The following is an 18281-nucleotide window of genomic DNA, read 5'->3' on the forward strand; positions in this document are numbered from 1 at the left end:
TTTGGGCCTTATTATTTGTTTTGATTTTTTTTGGGCCAACTCGGTTTGGTCCCGAGTTGGGCCTAGCCCACTGACCTTTCGACCTTAAAACGTTCATATCTCCTTGTACCGACGTCACCTGGGGACCCACGAACTATGGTTGGAAAGCTAATTCAATTATCTACAACTTCTAGTTCTTGGTACTTTTCCAAATTCCGAACTTATAATACCGTTTTTGCCCCTTGAAGTCAGATCACCCGAAAACGTTTTCTTAAAAATATTCGTTTGGAGGACTTCCACTTTGATTTGGCCCAAGGGTCCTTCTTGAGTTGTGTTTAACTTCTCATATGTGATTCATATTAATTTTCAGATGTCCCAAAAAAATCTCGATGTGTGGGTCCCACCTCAGTAATTAATTTGACGTTCAAAAATATGGGATATAACACGTAGCTTTTCTCTTTACAGACATTTCTGAAATACATAATACACATTTAAGGAAAGAGAAATCCTTATATCATGGCTCTATCGCACGATCAAAGAAGAAAGAAGGTCATTCATTCCTAAAAATGCCCGCAGCCTGCTGTTTATAAGTGTGGCGCGCAACACACCCATAAACAAGACTCTACTGGACACGGCTCGTAGACACATCCTAGGACATAACTGCTCTGATACCACTTTTGTCATGTCACGACCCAACCGGAGGGCCGCGGCGGGCACCCGGTGCTAGCCCACCCGAGCGCCTCTTATCATACCTTTACATTTACATCTAGGTGAGCTACATACTAAATCGTACATTTCCGTTCATCAATCATACTAGTCTCATTGGACAACAATACCTTTATATCATCATTAGCATCTATGCCCATATCAATGTACATAAGCCGATGAGGCTAACAAAATGAAATCCAAAATATAGGCCGACAAGGCCAAACACATCTAACCATATACACATGTCTACGAGCCTCTAAGGAGAGTATGTCATATCATATAGGCGGGACAGGACCCCGCTATGCCCATAAATATGTACACAAAAGAATAAGTACCAAAAGCTATAGCTCCGATTGAAATGGAGCTCCGCTATGTAGTCCCTGAGAAATGTAGCTATGGGCCAAGTCTGTCTCCCTAGGCACCTGCGGGCATGACGCAGCGTCCACAAACAAAAGGACGTCAGTACGAAGAATGTACTGAGTATGTAAAGCATGATCAATATCAATATAGAAGCATAATAAGCGACACGAGAAATAGCATTAGATGGTAGATAGTAGAATCATCATCATAAGCACTTACTTGCTTTTCATAGGGACTTTCCATTTCTAATGCGTGGTTGTGTACATACATCTGAATTCGTATCAGTTTTCATATCCGTACTCATTTACATTTCGTATCCATATACATATCCTTAGTCACATTCATACTATATACATATTCTTATTCATATTCGTATCATGTCCGTATTCATACTCATATCTATATTATATACATAACCATAGCATATACATAACATTTACATAGCATGCCCGACCAAGAAGGTTCGGTGTTTCACGTACCCGATCATGGCTAGGCTCGGTTATCATACATACTTGGCCAACCAAGGCTCAAGGTTACACATACCTGGCCCTACCAAGGCTTCAGGGTTATCCGTACCAACTGCAGAGATGTGTGCGCGTTACATAAATATATACATATTCTACCCGGCCTTATAAGCTCGGGGTTCCATAATAGTCATACATAGATACATATACATAATAGCTCATAAGCATCTTTACTATTATCATCACTATCAGTATCGTCATCATTATCGTCATCGCTATTATCATCGTTATCGTATCGTTATCATTATCATCATCGTTCATTACGTCTATCCTTATAGGATTACTCGTCATATGAGAAACTTAGTACAATCGTAACATATCGAGAATCATAAGCTTAATAGCTTTTGAAGATAGAGTCATTTGGAGGACATCATAGACTTATAAAAGATTTAGAAGATTGGCCAAAGAACCATGCCTTATGAAAGAAGGGTTAGCCTTACATACCTTTCCGTTCAACTATTTTACCACTTGCACGTTCTCCTTCAACGCTCACGTTTCTACCTTCATTAAAGTTATACTATCATTAGAAATCGATAGCTAGCACACACGACTAAAGCTAGAGAAAATTGGACAGCATCTCCTTTATTTATACAGCATTCCTCCATATCTTATATCAACTCCTAAACTTCAATAATACATTCACAATATCATAACAATAGCCTTTATTCATCCACATTATCTATATTTCTCAATTCACTTCCAATCACCCATATCCATGGTCATAACACATGACTACGTTCATTCATATACATTGTCTATCCCGTGTTCTTAATATCATTTATAACATATCAATATCACAACACATCAAGAATCATGACTCAATTCAAGTTATTACTCAAAATGGCACTATTCCACATTCATGACCCATTTTTCTACATCCTTCTACAATCCAAGTATTTAAACTTTCAAATACCTTAAATAACATGGGAATACCATAAATATTACCTTAGATGTTGTAGGAATAAGCTTTGGGTGGAAATACTTCACTTGAGCCAAAAACCTAGGTCATCTCCAATGAGATTTCTTGACTTGGATGATCTTTTAATGAGTTTCTTACACTTGATTCACATAGTTTATGTTGTTGATCACTAATACCTCTTGAATTCTTGTGGAATAAATGTAGAGAGATGTTTTAGAGAGAGAGAGGGGTGTGATATGGAAATGAAATGAAATAAGACTTGGTCCCTCATTAAATACACCAATCTGTTCCCGACCAGTTCTACGGACCAACATACGGTCCGTATAAATTATATTGACCGTATGTCTGGCCGTAGAATTGGTCCAGAGAATGGTGACAATCTGGGATGATTGTACGGTCTAACATACGGTCCGTATGTTTTATACGGCCAGTATGTTTGGCCGTCCCCAGTTTCCCGAAGTTCGTTCTCGTCGACTCGTTTGATCTCCAATCCTTATGGAATCTTCTTAGCACTTGTTTGCCACCTCATTAACAATCTAAGGGATGTTATAACTCTCCTCCAAAGCATTATTAAATCCTCGTTAACTTGTTACTCGTAATTCCTTTTCGATACCTATCGTATGCCTTGCCTTCTTTTGGCAACTTTCTCCCCCTTTCTCGAATATCTTTGAAATCTTAATTAGGGTCATCAAATGTCATTCCTTACTTATCGAAATACCGTATAATTCGTGCTCTTCGTTAGTCTATTCACTGTGCATCAACGGAAAATTTTCCGACGTGTAACATGTCACTACCCAACCGAAGGGCCATGACGGGCACCCGGTGCTATCCACCCGGGCACCTCTTATCGTACCATCAACTTCACATCTAGGTGAGACACATGACCTACTCATGATTCCAATACATCAACAATACTAATCACATCGGGCAACGACACATTTATATCATCATCAACAACAATGCCCATATCCATATACACAAGCCGACGAGGCTAACAAAATAATATACTAAATGTGAGTCGATAAGGCTATAAGACATCTAACCATACACAACTGTCTACGAGCCTCTAAGAAGAGTATGTAACATCATATAGACGGGACAGGACCCCGCCATGCCCATATGTATGTCCACAAAAGAGTAATACCAACAGCTGTAGCTCCGGATGAAATAGAGCTCCTCTATGCAGTCCCTGAACAAAGAATCTAAGGATCAAGCCTGTCTCCCTGTTCACTTGCGGGCATGATGCAGCGTCCACAAACAAAAGGACGCTAGTACGAACAATGTACTGAGTATGTAAAGCATAGTCAATAGCATAATGAAAGCATAAGAAATAACATAAGATAGACGAGTCATGAAATGAAAGAGCTAGGTATACCTCTAGCGATGTTCGTCATATTTACTTACCCTTTTTCTAATGGGAAACTTCCATTTCATACGTTCATACATTTAGAAGCATCATACCCGACCATAATAGGTTCGGTGTCTTACATACCCGACCATGATAAGGTTCGGTGTTATACATACCTGGCCCTACTAAGGCTCAGTGTTATCCGTACCCAACTGCAGTGGTGTGCGCGCGATAAATATCATACCCGGTCATATAAGCTCGGTGTTGCATAATAGCCATTCATACTTATACACGTACACATACTAGTCCATAAGTATCATCCACGACATCGTTTTCGTTACATCTTTCCTTAGAGGATCAACTGTCATATAAAGGAGGTAATAGCATCGTGCAATTATCGAGAATCATGAGCTTTTGTAATTTTAGAGGTAGAGTCGTTTAGAAGACATTTTGGAACCCATGAAATGGTAAATAGCAAAAGAATCATGTCTTAATGAAAGAAGGGTTAGCCTTACATACCTCGTCGTTTTCTTAATTACTTAACGTTCACCGTCAAGCTTGAGAAATCTACATTTAGAAGGATTCGTACCGTGGTTAAGCCTTAATGATACTCTTAAACCCAAACTAAAATAATTCATGTTCTAATGAAAATTGGACAGCATTTCCCCTATTTCATCGACTTCCACTATATTATTATACGACTCCCAAACATCCACAATAACATCCATAATATCATAATCAAGTAATCACATTGCATTAAGCCTTCAATATTCTCTCATATTCAACCCATACTAGCAAATTCATACCAACTTTTGCACATTTTCATACAACGCTTCCTCATCACCATTATTACCTTCCATAATAAGATTATATCCATATCATATTAAGAATCACAACTTAAGTTAGCTTACTACTCAAAAACATCATAAAAGCTACATTTAGACTTCATTTTCTACTTCCTTCTTCTACCCAAGTTTTGCTACAACCAAGCATTCTTAATAACATGAAATAAGCATGAAAACTAACCTTTTTTTTCCCATAGGAACAAGCTTTGGAGCAGCTATCAACTTGTGCAAAAACCCTAGCTACAATGCCCAAGTAAATATTGAAATCTACCAACCCTAGGAAGCCTTCTAACACATGAACACTTTGATTCTTGCTATTTAATCTTTGTAATCTCTTGGGTTTGGGTGAAATATGTTTGGAGAAGGGTTTTGGAGCTTTGGAGAGCTTGGAAGAAATGTGGGAAATGAAAAAGAAATAAGGGTCGTCCATGTTTATAAAAAGAAAATCCTGACTCGACCCGATTATACGGCCAATTATACGGGCCGTATAATTTATACGGGCCGTATAATTAGACCGTAAAATCTCACCAGGTTTCACTCTTCTCTAGAAGCAATCTACGGACCATTATACGGGCCGTATAATTTACATGGTCCGTATAATTTATACGGTCCGTACAAATGGCCGTACAACTAGGAATTTCCGAATTTCATTCTCGTCGACTTGTTTGACGTCCAATCCCGTGGAACCTTCTTGGCACTTATATAACACTTCATTAACCATACAATAAGCCCTATAGCAGCCCCTCATGATATTTCTAAATAAATATTAGCTCAATTATAGCAGAAACCTTCCGAACACGACTTACATTTCACTTCCTTCAACAAACTAAACTTCACATATTCGTATGACTCGAAATCTTATAGTATGCACCTTAAGCTATCTAATACTTTCCTTAATCTCGTAAGGGTTTCATAATCACCTTAAGCTCATGTTATTAAAAATTGGGTGGGTTTTATGAAATTAAAATGTAAAAACGTGTGACTAATTACAAAATATCATGTGGCTTTTTAAAAGAGTTAAATTTAACCTGTTAGTTTAAGGGATATATTTGAGCTAAATTTTTAGACCTAAAAGGTGGATGAAAGGGTATTTTAGACTCAAAGGTGGAAGAGCATATTTATGAGTTTTTTTCAATAGGTTAGGCGTATTCACGAGCCTTTTCGATACTTTTATAATAGGGAAAAGGGTCAAATTTACCCTACAAGTATAGTTTATAGTTTAAATTTGCCCTCAGTCAAAGTTTGGGATCAAATTTACCCTCTTCGTCAAAATTTGGGATCAAATTTGCCCTCCAAGTATGACTTATCGTTTAAATTTGCCCTCCGTCAAAGTTTGGGATCAAATTTGCACTCTTCGTCGAAGTTTGGGATCAAATTTGCCCTCCCCATTAGGATACTTGATAAATTTGCCCTTACATGGATGGAAGTCTGACTTGGACTCCACAACACAAAAAAATTAGCCACGACGGATCCACATAAGCTCCAAGTAGACTCCCAAACCCAATTCTCTTTTTAACTTGTTTCCCAATCCCAATTCTCTTAACTCATCTAGACTATTGCTGACACAAGGCACATGTAGTAATGTGAAAAGCCGGAGTTTTAATCGCATTGAAGTACACACGTAATGCATAAAATAGGAGGCATGTAAGAAAAATTCTACAACAGCAACAACAAATGTTTAATATGACCAACGATTCGTTGTTCTCTCCAGAAACATAGAATTTATCTGACCAGCAAAACTTTCTTCTATCTTAGGTGAACTTCAATGGAGCTAACTTAACTCATTGTTGTCGTCTCCCTGTCAGAAGCTCTCAAAAATTATTCAAGAGAACTGAAAATGGATTTTCAAAGCTGAACTGGAAAAAATTATTTTGTTGTCTTGTTATCAATTTTGCAGGATCATAACTTTTCTGATCTTACTTTCGATATACGTTTAGGAATGTATTCTGAGAAAAAATATTTTCCTCTGTTCAGAAATGCTCTGAAGAGTTCATGAAGAAGCCTTCACTATGACAAAACAAATGTTGCAGGGGCACTTTTTTTATTGGGATTGGGAGACTACGTGAAACCTATGTGGATCCAACGTGGCTAACTTTTTGTGTTGTGGAGTCCAAGTCAGACTTCCATCCATATAAGGGCAAATTTATCAAGTATACTAACGGGGAGGGTAAATTTAAACTATAAGTCTGAAGAATAAATTTAATCCCAAACTTTAATGAAGAGGACAAATTTAAATTATAAACCGCTTTAACGAAGAGGACAAATTTAAACTATAAACGGCTTTTCCTTTTATAATAGCTAAATATCAAGTTCCAATTATTATCCACACAAAAGAAGATTCATCCTGTCAAACCGGCGTATTGCTGTGCTATACATTTGCCAAGGAATTAGCAGCTTTATATCAATTCTCCCAAATAGGTCCCCCTATCTAAATTCAGCATAGACCCCCACGATGCTTGCTGCACCAGCACTAGTGGGGCTGCCAGCGCCGGCACGTTTCAAGTTCGACAACTCATTTGGGAATATTCTTCAGTACAGAAACATTGCAAGTAGTACTTGCAAAAGGGTGACTAAAGCTGGTTACACTCGTGTCCCTATGGATATACCCGGGGCATACCAGCTCATAGACGAAGAAACTGGAGACAAATTCATTGTTTGGGGTGGTGCTGAAGATGATGACTCTTCTATCCCTTCCAAGGATGTTCTCTCTTGGTCTCCCAATAACAACAAACCTCAAACTCACACCAATCAAGGTCTACTCTCCTCCAATCTTTGTTTTTCCTGCTTTAATGGACTAACATATTTAGGCGATATCTTACTTTATTACTAATGCAGGTATTAAGGGGGTCCTTTGCTATGCTGGACAAGCATAATTTGTACTGCCTTATCCCTTATCCCTTTGTTTGGTTTTTAATCCCGGGATAAGTTATACCAGCATTAGAAATAGTACCAGGATAAGTTGGTGGAATAATAGTATCACGATTAGTTATCCCGGATAAATCAGTGAAGATGACAAAAATACCCATGACGTACCTCAAACCCTTTTTCTACTAAATAAGGTGGAGGCTGTTTTCGTAAACAAATAACTTCTTTTTACTTCTTTTTAGAAATTGTGCAATGCATGTTATTTTTAATACAACAAGCCAAACAGGCAATAGGAAATAATACCAGGATAACTAATCCCAGCATAACTTGTCTTCAGACCAAACAATCCCTAAATGTTAATTGAAGCACAAGCTTGGATATCAGGTTGTGCTAACTTTTGAATTGTGCTATCCAAAATGAACTATTCAACTTAGAAGAAGAAAGTTTTTTTTTTTTTTTTTTTTTTTTTTTTTTTTTTTTTAATTTTATAGAAAAGAAGTCAAAATATAAAATCAATGGAGAATTATTTGGGTATATAATGCTAATTGGATCTCAGAATTGGTTTTTTCTTGTGAAATGTTTTGTATACTAGCCAAGATGAGCTATCCGGTATTGATAGAAGAAAAAAAAAAAAGATGGGTTCTTTTATTCGTTTCAGTCTGTTTTCTACTGATGGAGAATTTTGTTGGTATATGATGTTACATGAATCTGAAGCTTACAAGTATTTAGTGTATTTGGTTTATAATTTCCAAAATGGGCTGTACAGTATAGAGGAAAGGAATGTATGGTGCTGTTTTCAGAGTATATAAAACAAACTTTTTCTGTTTATTTGTTTACTCCAATTACCTATCCTACTATAGAGTGAAGTACCGAATTCACTTTTCTTAAGATTGTAACTTATATATATATATATATATATCCTGTAATAAATATGTGAATGTGTTTGGCAATTTTTTCCTATGGTTTTCCTTGAGAAGTTCTATGTTACGGTTCTGCAGCTTCTAATGGGGGATCAGCAGGGAACTTTGGCAGACTGAAATTCCGAAGAATGAGAGATCTAGTAAGAAAAAGCTACACAAAAAACAAAGAGCGTGATGTTATTGATCACGACGAACAAAATGTTAGAGATACCTCTTCCCAATCATCAATCAGTTCATATAGTGAACCTGATCAGTTAAAGGAGCAACAAACGCTTAGTGTTCCTCGAGGTCTTGCCAAAGTTCAACAGCTAGAATCCAGAAAAAATATCCAAAAAGCAATCAGAATGGAAGATGAAGGCTATCGCTGTGATTTTGATGCAAAATCTGCAAGATTAGTTGATCCTGGATCAAAAGCTTCTGCTTCTTCCTTGCGTGGATGGGGCGGTGGGGGATCAAATCATTACAGACCTAATGGGGAAGAAATTTCTAGAGAAAGGCGAAACTTTGATGATAGGAACAATTTCTTTAGTAGAAAATCCTTTCAGGATATGGGATGCAGTGACTATATGATTGAATCCTTAAAGAATCAGCATTTTGTGCGCCCTTCACATATTCAGGTAAATAATTTACTTTATTTCCAGCTATGTTGCTTGGACTCTTCAAAAATGCTGCGCATCAGATTCTCCAAAGGTCGTGCATTTTTGAGGCTTAGACAACATTTTTGGAGAGTCGAGCAACATAGATTTCTAGCATTGAATGGTCAATGCTCCAGGCTACCTCATTGCTTTGCTGCAGTTCTGATGCATAATAGCGGTTAACATACCATCAATCTCGTGGAGATGATAGTATGAACTGCATTATCAATATATTTTTGATAATGGTAAGGTATTATGGATGAACAAAAGCACTAAGAAAGTGCTACAGAGGTTTACAGGTTACTGCCTCACAAATATATCTATCTTGGTATCTTTACCTCTGCTTCAATGAACTAGTATGTGGCCTTTGAATAGCCTGCTTTTAAAATACTTCTTCTGCATGTTTTCAAGCTATTCTTGATTTCATATAATGATTCCTGAAGCTTCATTTCCGTCAAAACACGATCCAGCAATTCCAGCTTTAATTATTTTTTCGTTTCGGCAATTTGTCATTTGTTTTTAGATGGCTCCCCCATGTATTTTTTTGAGAAATCTCTGTTGATGTTTCTTCTACTTGCAGTCTATGACATTTGGACCCATCATTGCTGGAAAGAGCTGCATAATATCTGATCAAAGTGGATCTGGAAAGACTTTGGCTTATCTACTACCACTTATTCAACGTCTTAGGCAAGAAGAACTTCAAGGACTTAGCAAACCGTCATCTCAAAGTCCTAGCGTTGTAATTTTGGCACCAACAGCTGAATTGGCTTCTCAGGTTTGTCAAATTTCCTCTTTCACTAATGGAACATTTGCCACTTATCCCCCCCAATCCTCCGCCAACCAAACTGAGAAAAAGAAAAAAAAGAGATAAAAAGAAGCATTGTCAATTACCAGCAGATAGTATTACGGCTGCTATATACTCCAACTTCACCTAAATCATCAAAGACGTGGAGAACTGCGATAGAATATATTTTGCACTGATTTCCCAGCCAAGGGTCCCATGCTATATTTTCATAATTTTCGTGGTGTATCTTCAATATAAAACATTTGCTGCTTTTCCACCATCTGTACAGGAAGAGTACAATTTGCTATTATGGCTATTATGTAATAACACATGGGCTAATTATTTTTTGTTAGCATCTGAATCTTGAAATGTATGAAAACCACAGGTAAAAAACCTAAACAGGTGCTATTCCTTCCTTAGATTCAAATAGACCAGTGTCATGATATACTTTTATCTTCTCTAAAGGAAACACCAAGGTCATTTGTTCACCTTTCTCTTCCTTCTCATTCTTATTATAGTTAAATCTTTAACATTATAGTTAAATCTTTTACTCATTCGGCTCCAGTTACTGGTCTAAAGTAGTAGTTCTTGACAATGATTTTTGTAAACTTAGAGTATGTATTGATTGTAAGTCTATTTTTTTGAGGAAAAAGCACATGAGATTATCAAAATTGCGAAGGGTTATAATATTCGTCATGCTTTATCACGCCCAATTACTTTCTCCTGCCAGTTCAAATTGCTTGAGAGATCTATATACTTGGAATTTAAATTTTGAACAAGAATTGATGATTTTGACATCAGAGTCCCTCTTTTCCTAAAATGTGAAGCTAGGAATTTCGGAGGATGTTTTATCTCAACCAACTTGTACCCTGTTTGGCTTAGCCTTACTGATTTTTTGCATGATGAAAGGATCTTCTGTTTGTAGTTTGACATTTTTTGGTTTCTTTGAATCTCTCTTCCAAGTTCCAAGGGTGAGTTGCTTGTTTCACATGCTTGTTCTTTCACTTTCCCTCATTACTCATTAGTTAAATCTTATTTTTCTAGTTCAAAGCCTCATCATACAATCTATTGCATCGACTATGCTGACATTTGAATTGTGTTTTTTAATATGTAAGACCTTTCATTGCTTAGCTGTATTTCACTTGTCAAAATGACCAAAAAATAAAATAAAAATTACTCTGCTGTTGCAACTTTTACAGGTTTTAAATACATGCCGTTCATTTTCAAAATCTGGTGTTCCATTCCGTTCGATGGTTGTTACCGGCGGTTTTCGCCAGAGAACTCAACTGGAGAACCTAAGACAGGAGTTAGACGTTCTTATAGCAACTCCTGGTCGGTTTATGTTTCTTATCAAAGAGGGTTACTTGCAGTTAACTAACCTCAAGTGGTATTAACATTTTCCTTGAATAGTCAAAACTCTTTAACTAGCCTCAAGTAGTATTACATTTTCTTGAGTTGTTAAAGCTGTTTTTCAGTTTCTTGCATTTTAAGGTGTTTAATACAATTGTCCAATTCTCACTTTTACTGGGGTAGCAGGAGGAAGAGATGTTGACATTGTGGATATATTTACTGTCTTATTTATTATGCAAGGTCTGATGAACTTTGGCTTAAAAGTAGTAGTCTAAAATCAAATAAAACTGTACAATTACCACCTAAGTTGCGCGGACTCTTCGTTTTTGATGCCGCACCCGTCTCGAGACGGATGGGTGCGGGTGCGGGATACGTCTTGGATACGGTCAACCAACTTTGGATACTTTGACCGGAGTCCATGGACAAATTTGGGGGGAGAATTGAGATTTTGATTTCTCAAAATGAAAGATAAAACAGATTTAAGACATGGGAAATGGCTTACCTTCAATATTATAGTCCTTTTGTCTTATATTCGTTGCTTCATGATTCAGGCCAAACAAAGAGAAACCAAGAATTCAAGGGTTCGTGTTCTTTATAGCACTATTTTTATAATTTTGAATTTTCTTAGCCAAATTCCCGCACCCGTATCCATACCTGGATCCGCACCCTCGAATCTTAAAATTTAGATTTAGCCAAATCCGACACTTGGATCCGTACCCGTATCGGATATCCGCACCCGAGTCCGAGCAACTTAGAACACCATTCACCAATGGCTATCATATTTGAGTGTTTCTTTCATAATAGTAGTTTCTTATCCTTTAGTTAATTCAGTAACTGTTATGAAAATTTCATATCGCAATGGAGATGCTAAGGTAAGAGTGCAGTCGATCACATCAATAGTTATGCTATGTGCCACTAGATAAAGTAAGAAAGTGAATAACATGTGATAGATCAAAATGAATACACAGGGATGTGAAAAGTTCCTTTATCTAGAAAAGTAATGGTGGAAGAAAGATTAATGAAGTTAAAGAATCTGTCGCTTCTTCTTTTTCCTTTTCTGTTTTGGTGATGAGGAGAAGCTGCCACCTATATGGTTGCTACATGATGTTTAATAATTGCAGATGCCCTTTAATTGCAGATGCCCTTTAATTTACTAAATTTACTTATTCCCCCCCCAAAAAAATTGCACCTGCCCCTCTTTCTTAATCTTCATGTGTTTTTTGAATAATACTTGGTAACTCTGTCTACCAAAGGTTAGACAGATGGAAAGAAATCACTTATTAGTGTTTTTCCTTTGGTGGGATTTGCATCCTGGCCTCGTGGTTCAATCTAGCTTCATTAACCTCTAAGCAACACACTTAGGTGCTTTTACATGTCCTTTTTCTAAATTGATATACTTCTTTACCAGAAACTGAGAATATGATATATCAGTTGCTTATATAGTTTTCATGTTTATCTTTGTTCAGTGCTGTGCTGGATGAGGTTGACATCCTCTTTAATGATGAGGATTTTGAGACTGCATTTCAATGTTTAATTAATTCATCACCTGTCACCACACAATATTTATTTGTGACTGCAACTTTGCCCATGGACATATACAACAAGTTGGTAGAAAGTTTTCCTGATTGCGAACTAGTGACTGGTCCTGGTATGCACCGTACAAGCCCTGGCTTGGAAGAGGTATTTCTTATTTTACTCCTATAAAACGGTACAAATTTGCTTAAAGGCAAATTAGTTTCTGGTTGTTGCCTTATTCTCTTGTCAAAGCTGCGCCCCAATATTTTGTATATGTTTGCTGATAAGAGCACCTTTAAAAGGGTTTACATTTCCAGCTATAAATTGAGATCCTCTGGATTCCTAGGAAAAGTTGAAATAAATGTTCGTGTTTCAGCTGTAGGATATGTTTAATCGTAATTTCTGGTTTGATTGCCTTGGTCAAAGTAAATTATGTTTAATACGCTTACTTCCAGGGCTTCCTCTTGCCTTATTCAAGTGAGATATTGATTTCCATATAAATGATTAACCTCATATGCTAACAGAGAGCACTAGCCCTGTTATTCCTGTGTATGAAAAAGAGACAAGTAAAAGTCTGTTGATGTGATCAATTATTTTATCAACATTTCATCATCGTAAGAACAGTTTATGATAAACCAATGATTCTCTTCTATAGGTTTTTTTTCTAGTTACACTCCTATATTGGAATGAAAGAAGTATCCATTTCTGTTTTTTTTGTTTGTCCAGTATGATAGGAAGAAAGTTTGACCCAAAGAGCCCTTCTTTACTTTATTACTTTAGGGAGTGGTGGTGGTGGGGGGTGGAGGTGTTTCATACAACTGAGACAGAGTAGTTTATGATTGAATCTCAGAGGTCCCAGCAGTAAACAAACGGAAGTAACTACTTGGAAATGGAAATTTAGGTGGTTTGTATTCTGGCACCCTATGCCAATAACCAAAAAAAAAAAAAAAAGAAAAGGAAAAAGAGAGAAAATTAAACATGTAAAGAAATGGGTCTTGGGCCTAACTCAACCCCAAAAGCTAGCTCATGAGGGGAGGATTGCCCTAGTCCAAATAAGGAGTTCAAACACTCATGCACAACCGATGTGGGAAAATCAACACCCCTGCACGCCCAAGACTGGACATCTGGAGCGTGGACAATAGAAGATGGGTGCCCAACATTGGGTAAACAATGAATTGGGATGGGTCTGACTCTGATAGCATGTAAAGAAATGGAGCTTGGGCCTAACTCAACCTCAAAAGCTAGCTCATGAGGGGAGGATTGCCCAAGTCCATATAAGGAGTCCAAACACCCATCCACAACCGATGTGGAAGAATCAACAAAACATGAGTGATGTTGGATGGTTTGTCATGTAGTTCTTCTCACGATTATCTTCGTTGTGGATGAAAAAGAATGCTTTGCACTTTGACTTTCATTATCCAAGTTATTGAGTGGATACGTTGCATTTCTTGAAATACCTTGTTATCAATAGATATCTAGTGCCAACACTTCTCTTCCCTAACTGGATTTGCATAAGACTTGACTGTGTAGTCCATGATGGTCAAGCGTTAGAAATTTTAGACAATTCTAATACCTTTTGCTTTTTGATAAGTTAGATTTACCATCACTCCTACCCATATACTTATCTTCGTCTTTGATACCTTCTGATATTTGTGTTTAGGCAATTAAAATATATCATTTTCTTTGTTCATACTATGGTAACAATCTTATTGCAACCTACATTCTATGGAGCTGATTGTTTCTCAGTCCATATCCTAGTAATATTGATTTTTCACAATTTTGTCCCCATGCTAAGAGAAAAAGAATATCAATATGGAAGTGTACAAGTAGTGTCGGATAAACTGTTTTAGATACAAATTTATGGATGTCATAATTACAAAAAGTTCAAATGGAAACAAGAAAACTACAGAAATTAGAGAGCAGGTCGCGGTACTGTAAGTAATAGATACCTGCCCGAAAAAATAGTAGCTTTTCTTGAAGAGAACTAGTCTAACATATGCCACAAACAACAATGGGCGATTTCCCTTTCTGTCTATTTTATGCTGAAGCACTATTTATCATTTGACAACCAGAATATAAGTCAATTTTAGCTGCTTCATACGGCTGCCATGCTTAATGACGTATTATGTGATAGCGTGAATGTATAGGACTCCTCCTAGAAGTCTTTGTTTAGTTTGATGGTTACTTAAAGTCTCTTCTCTCCTTCCTCTGTAGCTAGACAAGATTTATAAATATATTTCCTTCCGTCTGGTCAGGGGCACTCTAAAGGCTTTGCCATCCAGTCAGTGCCTTTCGCTCTTCAGTAGACATCATTTAGTTCATTAGTTGTCAGACTCATCTAACAAACTACTGTCCTTATTTTGTGTCTTGTCCTTCTTGCGTCATAGTGACTCAACTCTTTCGTCGTTTTACCGAGATAGCCTCACTATCTTCTATTCAAATGGCGAGAAGCTTCTTCCATTGATACACATCAAAACACCAATCTGGGCATAAGGTCATGTCATGACTTCATAACTATGGAACTGATGCTGTCTTTTCTTTTGCACTACCAGGTCCTTGTAGATTGCAGTGGAGATGAAACAGCTGAAAAAAGCCCGGACACAGCTTTTCTCAACAAGAAGAATGCCCTACTTCAGCTGGTGGAGAGTAGCCCAGTTCCAAAAACAATTGTCTTCTGTAACAAGGTGAAAAAGATTTAGTTCCTCCTGCAAGTATGTTTATTGCTCTTGGGTCGCACATATGAAAATTCTCATTCCAAATTAGATCCTGCATGCATATGCAGATTGATAGCTGCAGAAAAGTTGAGAATGCATTAAAGCGCTTTGATAGGAAAGCATATTCCATAAAAATTTTACCGTTCCATGCTGCACTAGACCAAGAAAGCAGACTTGCGAACATGAAGGAGTTTCGAAGCTCAAGGAAGGAGAACATTTCTTTGTTCTTGGTGTGCACCGACAGGTATGCTGTAGCAAATTCCTTTTTTCAGATAGTTATTTTTTTGTCAGTTGGATGACACGCTTAAGGTGATTTCCTCACTAATCAACAAGAAGAAGGGACAAGAGATGTGAACTGATGACTTCTAAATAATGTTGCAGAGCATCCCGAGGTATTGACTTTGAAGGTGTAGACCATGTAGTCCTCTTTGATTATCCTCGTGACCCTAGTGAATATGTACGTCGTGTTGGAAGAACTGCCAGGGGTGCTGGAGGAAAAGGAAAGGCATTCATATTTGCCGTTGGGAAGCAAGTTTCTCTTGCTCGGAGGATAATGGAAAGAAACAGTAAAGGCCATCCAATCCATGATGTGCCATCAATATTGACTTAGCATCTTGCAAAAGGGAGCATGGAGCCTGGAAAATAAGATAGAACTCAAAAAGGCTCTTTTTGCAAACCACCTCCTCGTCTGCTATTATGTGCCTCCCCTTTATAGAACACACCTATTTCCTGTCATCTGCAAGATACCTGGATCGCTAATGAGGAGAACTGATCATCCTTTCTGTTGTCAATGATCAATCTTGTTCTAGATCTTTCCTTTTTATTTGGGTCGAAAAAGGACTAATTTTTATTAATGCTAGAGCAATTGATTACATAGCTTGATTTGTCTAGGATACCTGTTACCTGAACAATCATTTTCAAATGAAGACAAAGCAAAACCAGGGGGTTCATCATATAATATCAAGTTCTCAAAAACATCCAGGTTGCTTCCATGCTTGGGCTAGATCATCTGCCACCTTGTTAAGGTATGCTTTCTTTCTGGGCATCTCACTTTAGTTATCAGCAACCTGCAATGTTCAATAATTTTTGAATAAAGATTGTTAGTGTCAGCATGTTGATGATTTCTTTGCAATCCATTTCAGCTTTTATTGGGATTAATTTCCTTCTTGTAGCAATTTCCAAACCCGTTTTTAATGCCGTGATTTCAGCATAGATGTTTGTTCTTGTTTGTTTCTGATTCCTCCATCGATTCCTCCTGGACTTGGGTTGCTCTTACGTGCTCCATTTGTGTTGAGTTTATAAGTACATTCATCCAGTGGTCTCCATTTTCTGTAGCAAATTGAGTTATCTTTTGTTTTTTTTTTACTAATGTAAGACAATTTGGACCTCCTTTTTTAAAGAGCGTATTATTCCTGTTAATCCACAGATGCCAGATTGCAAACGGAAAGAGGTCCTGCCACAACAAGAAGCCATGGACGGACATATTCAGATTATATTCCTGTTTTATCCATGTGTGACCGGTTGTTTTTGTAAAGATTTGGATTAAAATGTGTAGGTACATAGTTAAGATTTTTTCCAGAATTCCATGGCTACCTAGGCAGGGCGGGTAATGAGAGGAGCTGTGTAGTAGGCAACCTGTTATGAGAGGCCATCCAAAAAAAGAACTTAACTTTGTTAAGATCGCTGATTTTCCAAATCCATTTGAAATCTAATGGAGAATCAATGCTAGTTTGTTGTGCCGTTTTCTATTGTTTAAAGCAATCATATGGTAAACGCTATTACCTAAATTTAGTTAAGGGTAATTTAGTAAAAACATTTCATACTTTTAGGGGTAGTGCCTGAGCTAAAAACATCATCTTATATGAATTGGAGAAGTATTAGATTAGCCTGTTCATCATTCATCATCATATATATTGGTAAAGTTTCAACAACTTTGGAGCCACATTTTCGTTTCCAACTGGAACATTTATTAGATCTTATTAATATAGTTACTCTCCTTCCTTTTCAATTTATATGACTTTTTCTAACTAAACTGTGAAGCTAAATTGAATTAGATCAAATTAATATTTTACATTAAAAGCTAATTATTAAATTATACTCTCTCCGTTTCAATTTATATGTCCATTTGACTGGACACGACATTTAAAAAGGAGGGAAGGCTTTTGAAACTTGTGGTTCAAAATAAGCTTTGAAAATTTGTGTGGCTGTAAATCATTCATAAAGTGAATTTGTTTTCAAATTAAGAAAGAGGTTCAAACAAATTGAAACAGAGGGTTAAAAAAATTACTATAAATTGCAATTTTAACTGAAAATGAACATGTGTAAACATAAACTACATATGAAGAACTAAATTAATTCTTGAGGGCCATTTAATAAATTTTATTTATTTTCCTTAATTTTGTCTAAAATTAAGCTCAAATCACCACATTTAACTATCATAAACATTTGCCACAGGAAATATCATGAGTGAAATTAAAAATTAATAAGTACTAAAATAATCTATTTCCATCTATAAATATAGAAATTCTATGCTCACAAATTCATAAAAATGTCAACATTTTTCAATTTAGGATTTTCCCCGAGTGGTAATTATTTTATATAATTTAAATTATGATACTTTACATAATATCGAGTAGCTTATGTCCCTTTGATATTTGATAATTCTCTTGTCAAACTTTCTTCCTCACAAATAACTTTTTATTTAAAAATTATCTAATTAGGTGACTAAGTAGGCGTTTTGCAATAGACTCTAAATATTTTTCACTCTTTATTTAGAATTTATGGAGTTGGAGTTGAAGATGAAGTTGTGTTTGAT

The 18281-nt window shown here is 36.7% G+C and overlaps 1 protein-coding gene across 3 annotated transcripts; it reads left to right on the plus strand.

Annotated features, from left to right (window-relative positions):
• The first annotated feature begins 6992 nt into the window (after positions 1-6992).
• On the plus strand, positions 6993-17194 carry LOC132643699 (DEAD-box ATP-dependent RNA helicase 50). 3 transcript variants are annotated; one of them, XM_060360221.1, is made up of 10 exons: positions 6994-7436; positions 8547-9085; positions 9684-9878; positions 11087-11274; positions 12704-12917; positions 15305-15436; positions 15535-15710; positions 15848-16032; positions 16358-16491; positions 16893-17194. In XM_060360221.1, exons 1-9 carry the CDS (start codon positions 7136-7138, stop codon positions 16468-16470), a joined length of 2043 nt encoding a protein of 680 aa, XP_060216204.1. In that variant the 5' UTR covers positions 6994-7135; the 3' UTR covers positions 16471-16491; positions 16893-17194. The 3 variants fall into 3 exon arrangements, 2 of the variants coding, with proteins under 2 accessions (XP_060216204.1, XP_060216205.1); XR_009583711.1 differs by lacking the exon at positions 15848-16032 and having other exon boundaries at positions 6993-7436; XM_060360222.1 differs by lacking the exons at positions 16358-16491; positions 16893-17194 and having other exon boundaries at positions 15848-16289.
• The last annotated feature ends 1087 nt before the right edge of the window (positions 17195-18281 follow it).

Source organism: Lycium barbarum, chromosome 6, assembly GCF_019175385.1.
Source record: "Lycium barbarum isolate Lr01 chromosome 6, ASM1917538v2, whole genome shotgun sequence".
In the NCBI taxonomy this organism is placed as follows: domain Eukaryota; kingdom Viridiplantae; phylum Streptophyta; class Magnoliopsida; order Solanales; family Solanaceae; genus Lycium; species Lycium barbarum.

Excerpts from the sequence above, each read along its gene's own strand:
- LOC132643699 (XM_060360221.1), top strand. The coding sequence starts at position 7,136 with ATGCTTGCTGCACCAGCACTAGTGGGGCTGCCAGCGCCGGCACGTTTC. Across the intron at positions 9,086-9,683 it reads TGCGCCCTTCACATATTCAG|TCTATGACATTTGGACCCAT; the intron begins GTAAATAATTTA and ends TTCTACTTGCAG. Across the intron at positions 9,879-11,086 it reads CAGCTGAATTGGCTTCTCAG|GTTTTAAATACATGCCGTTC; the intron begins GTTTGTCAAATT and ends CAACTTTTACAG.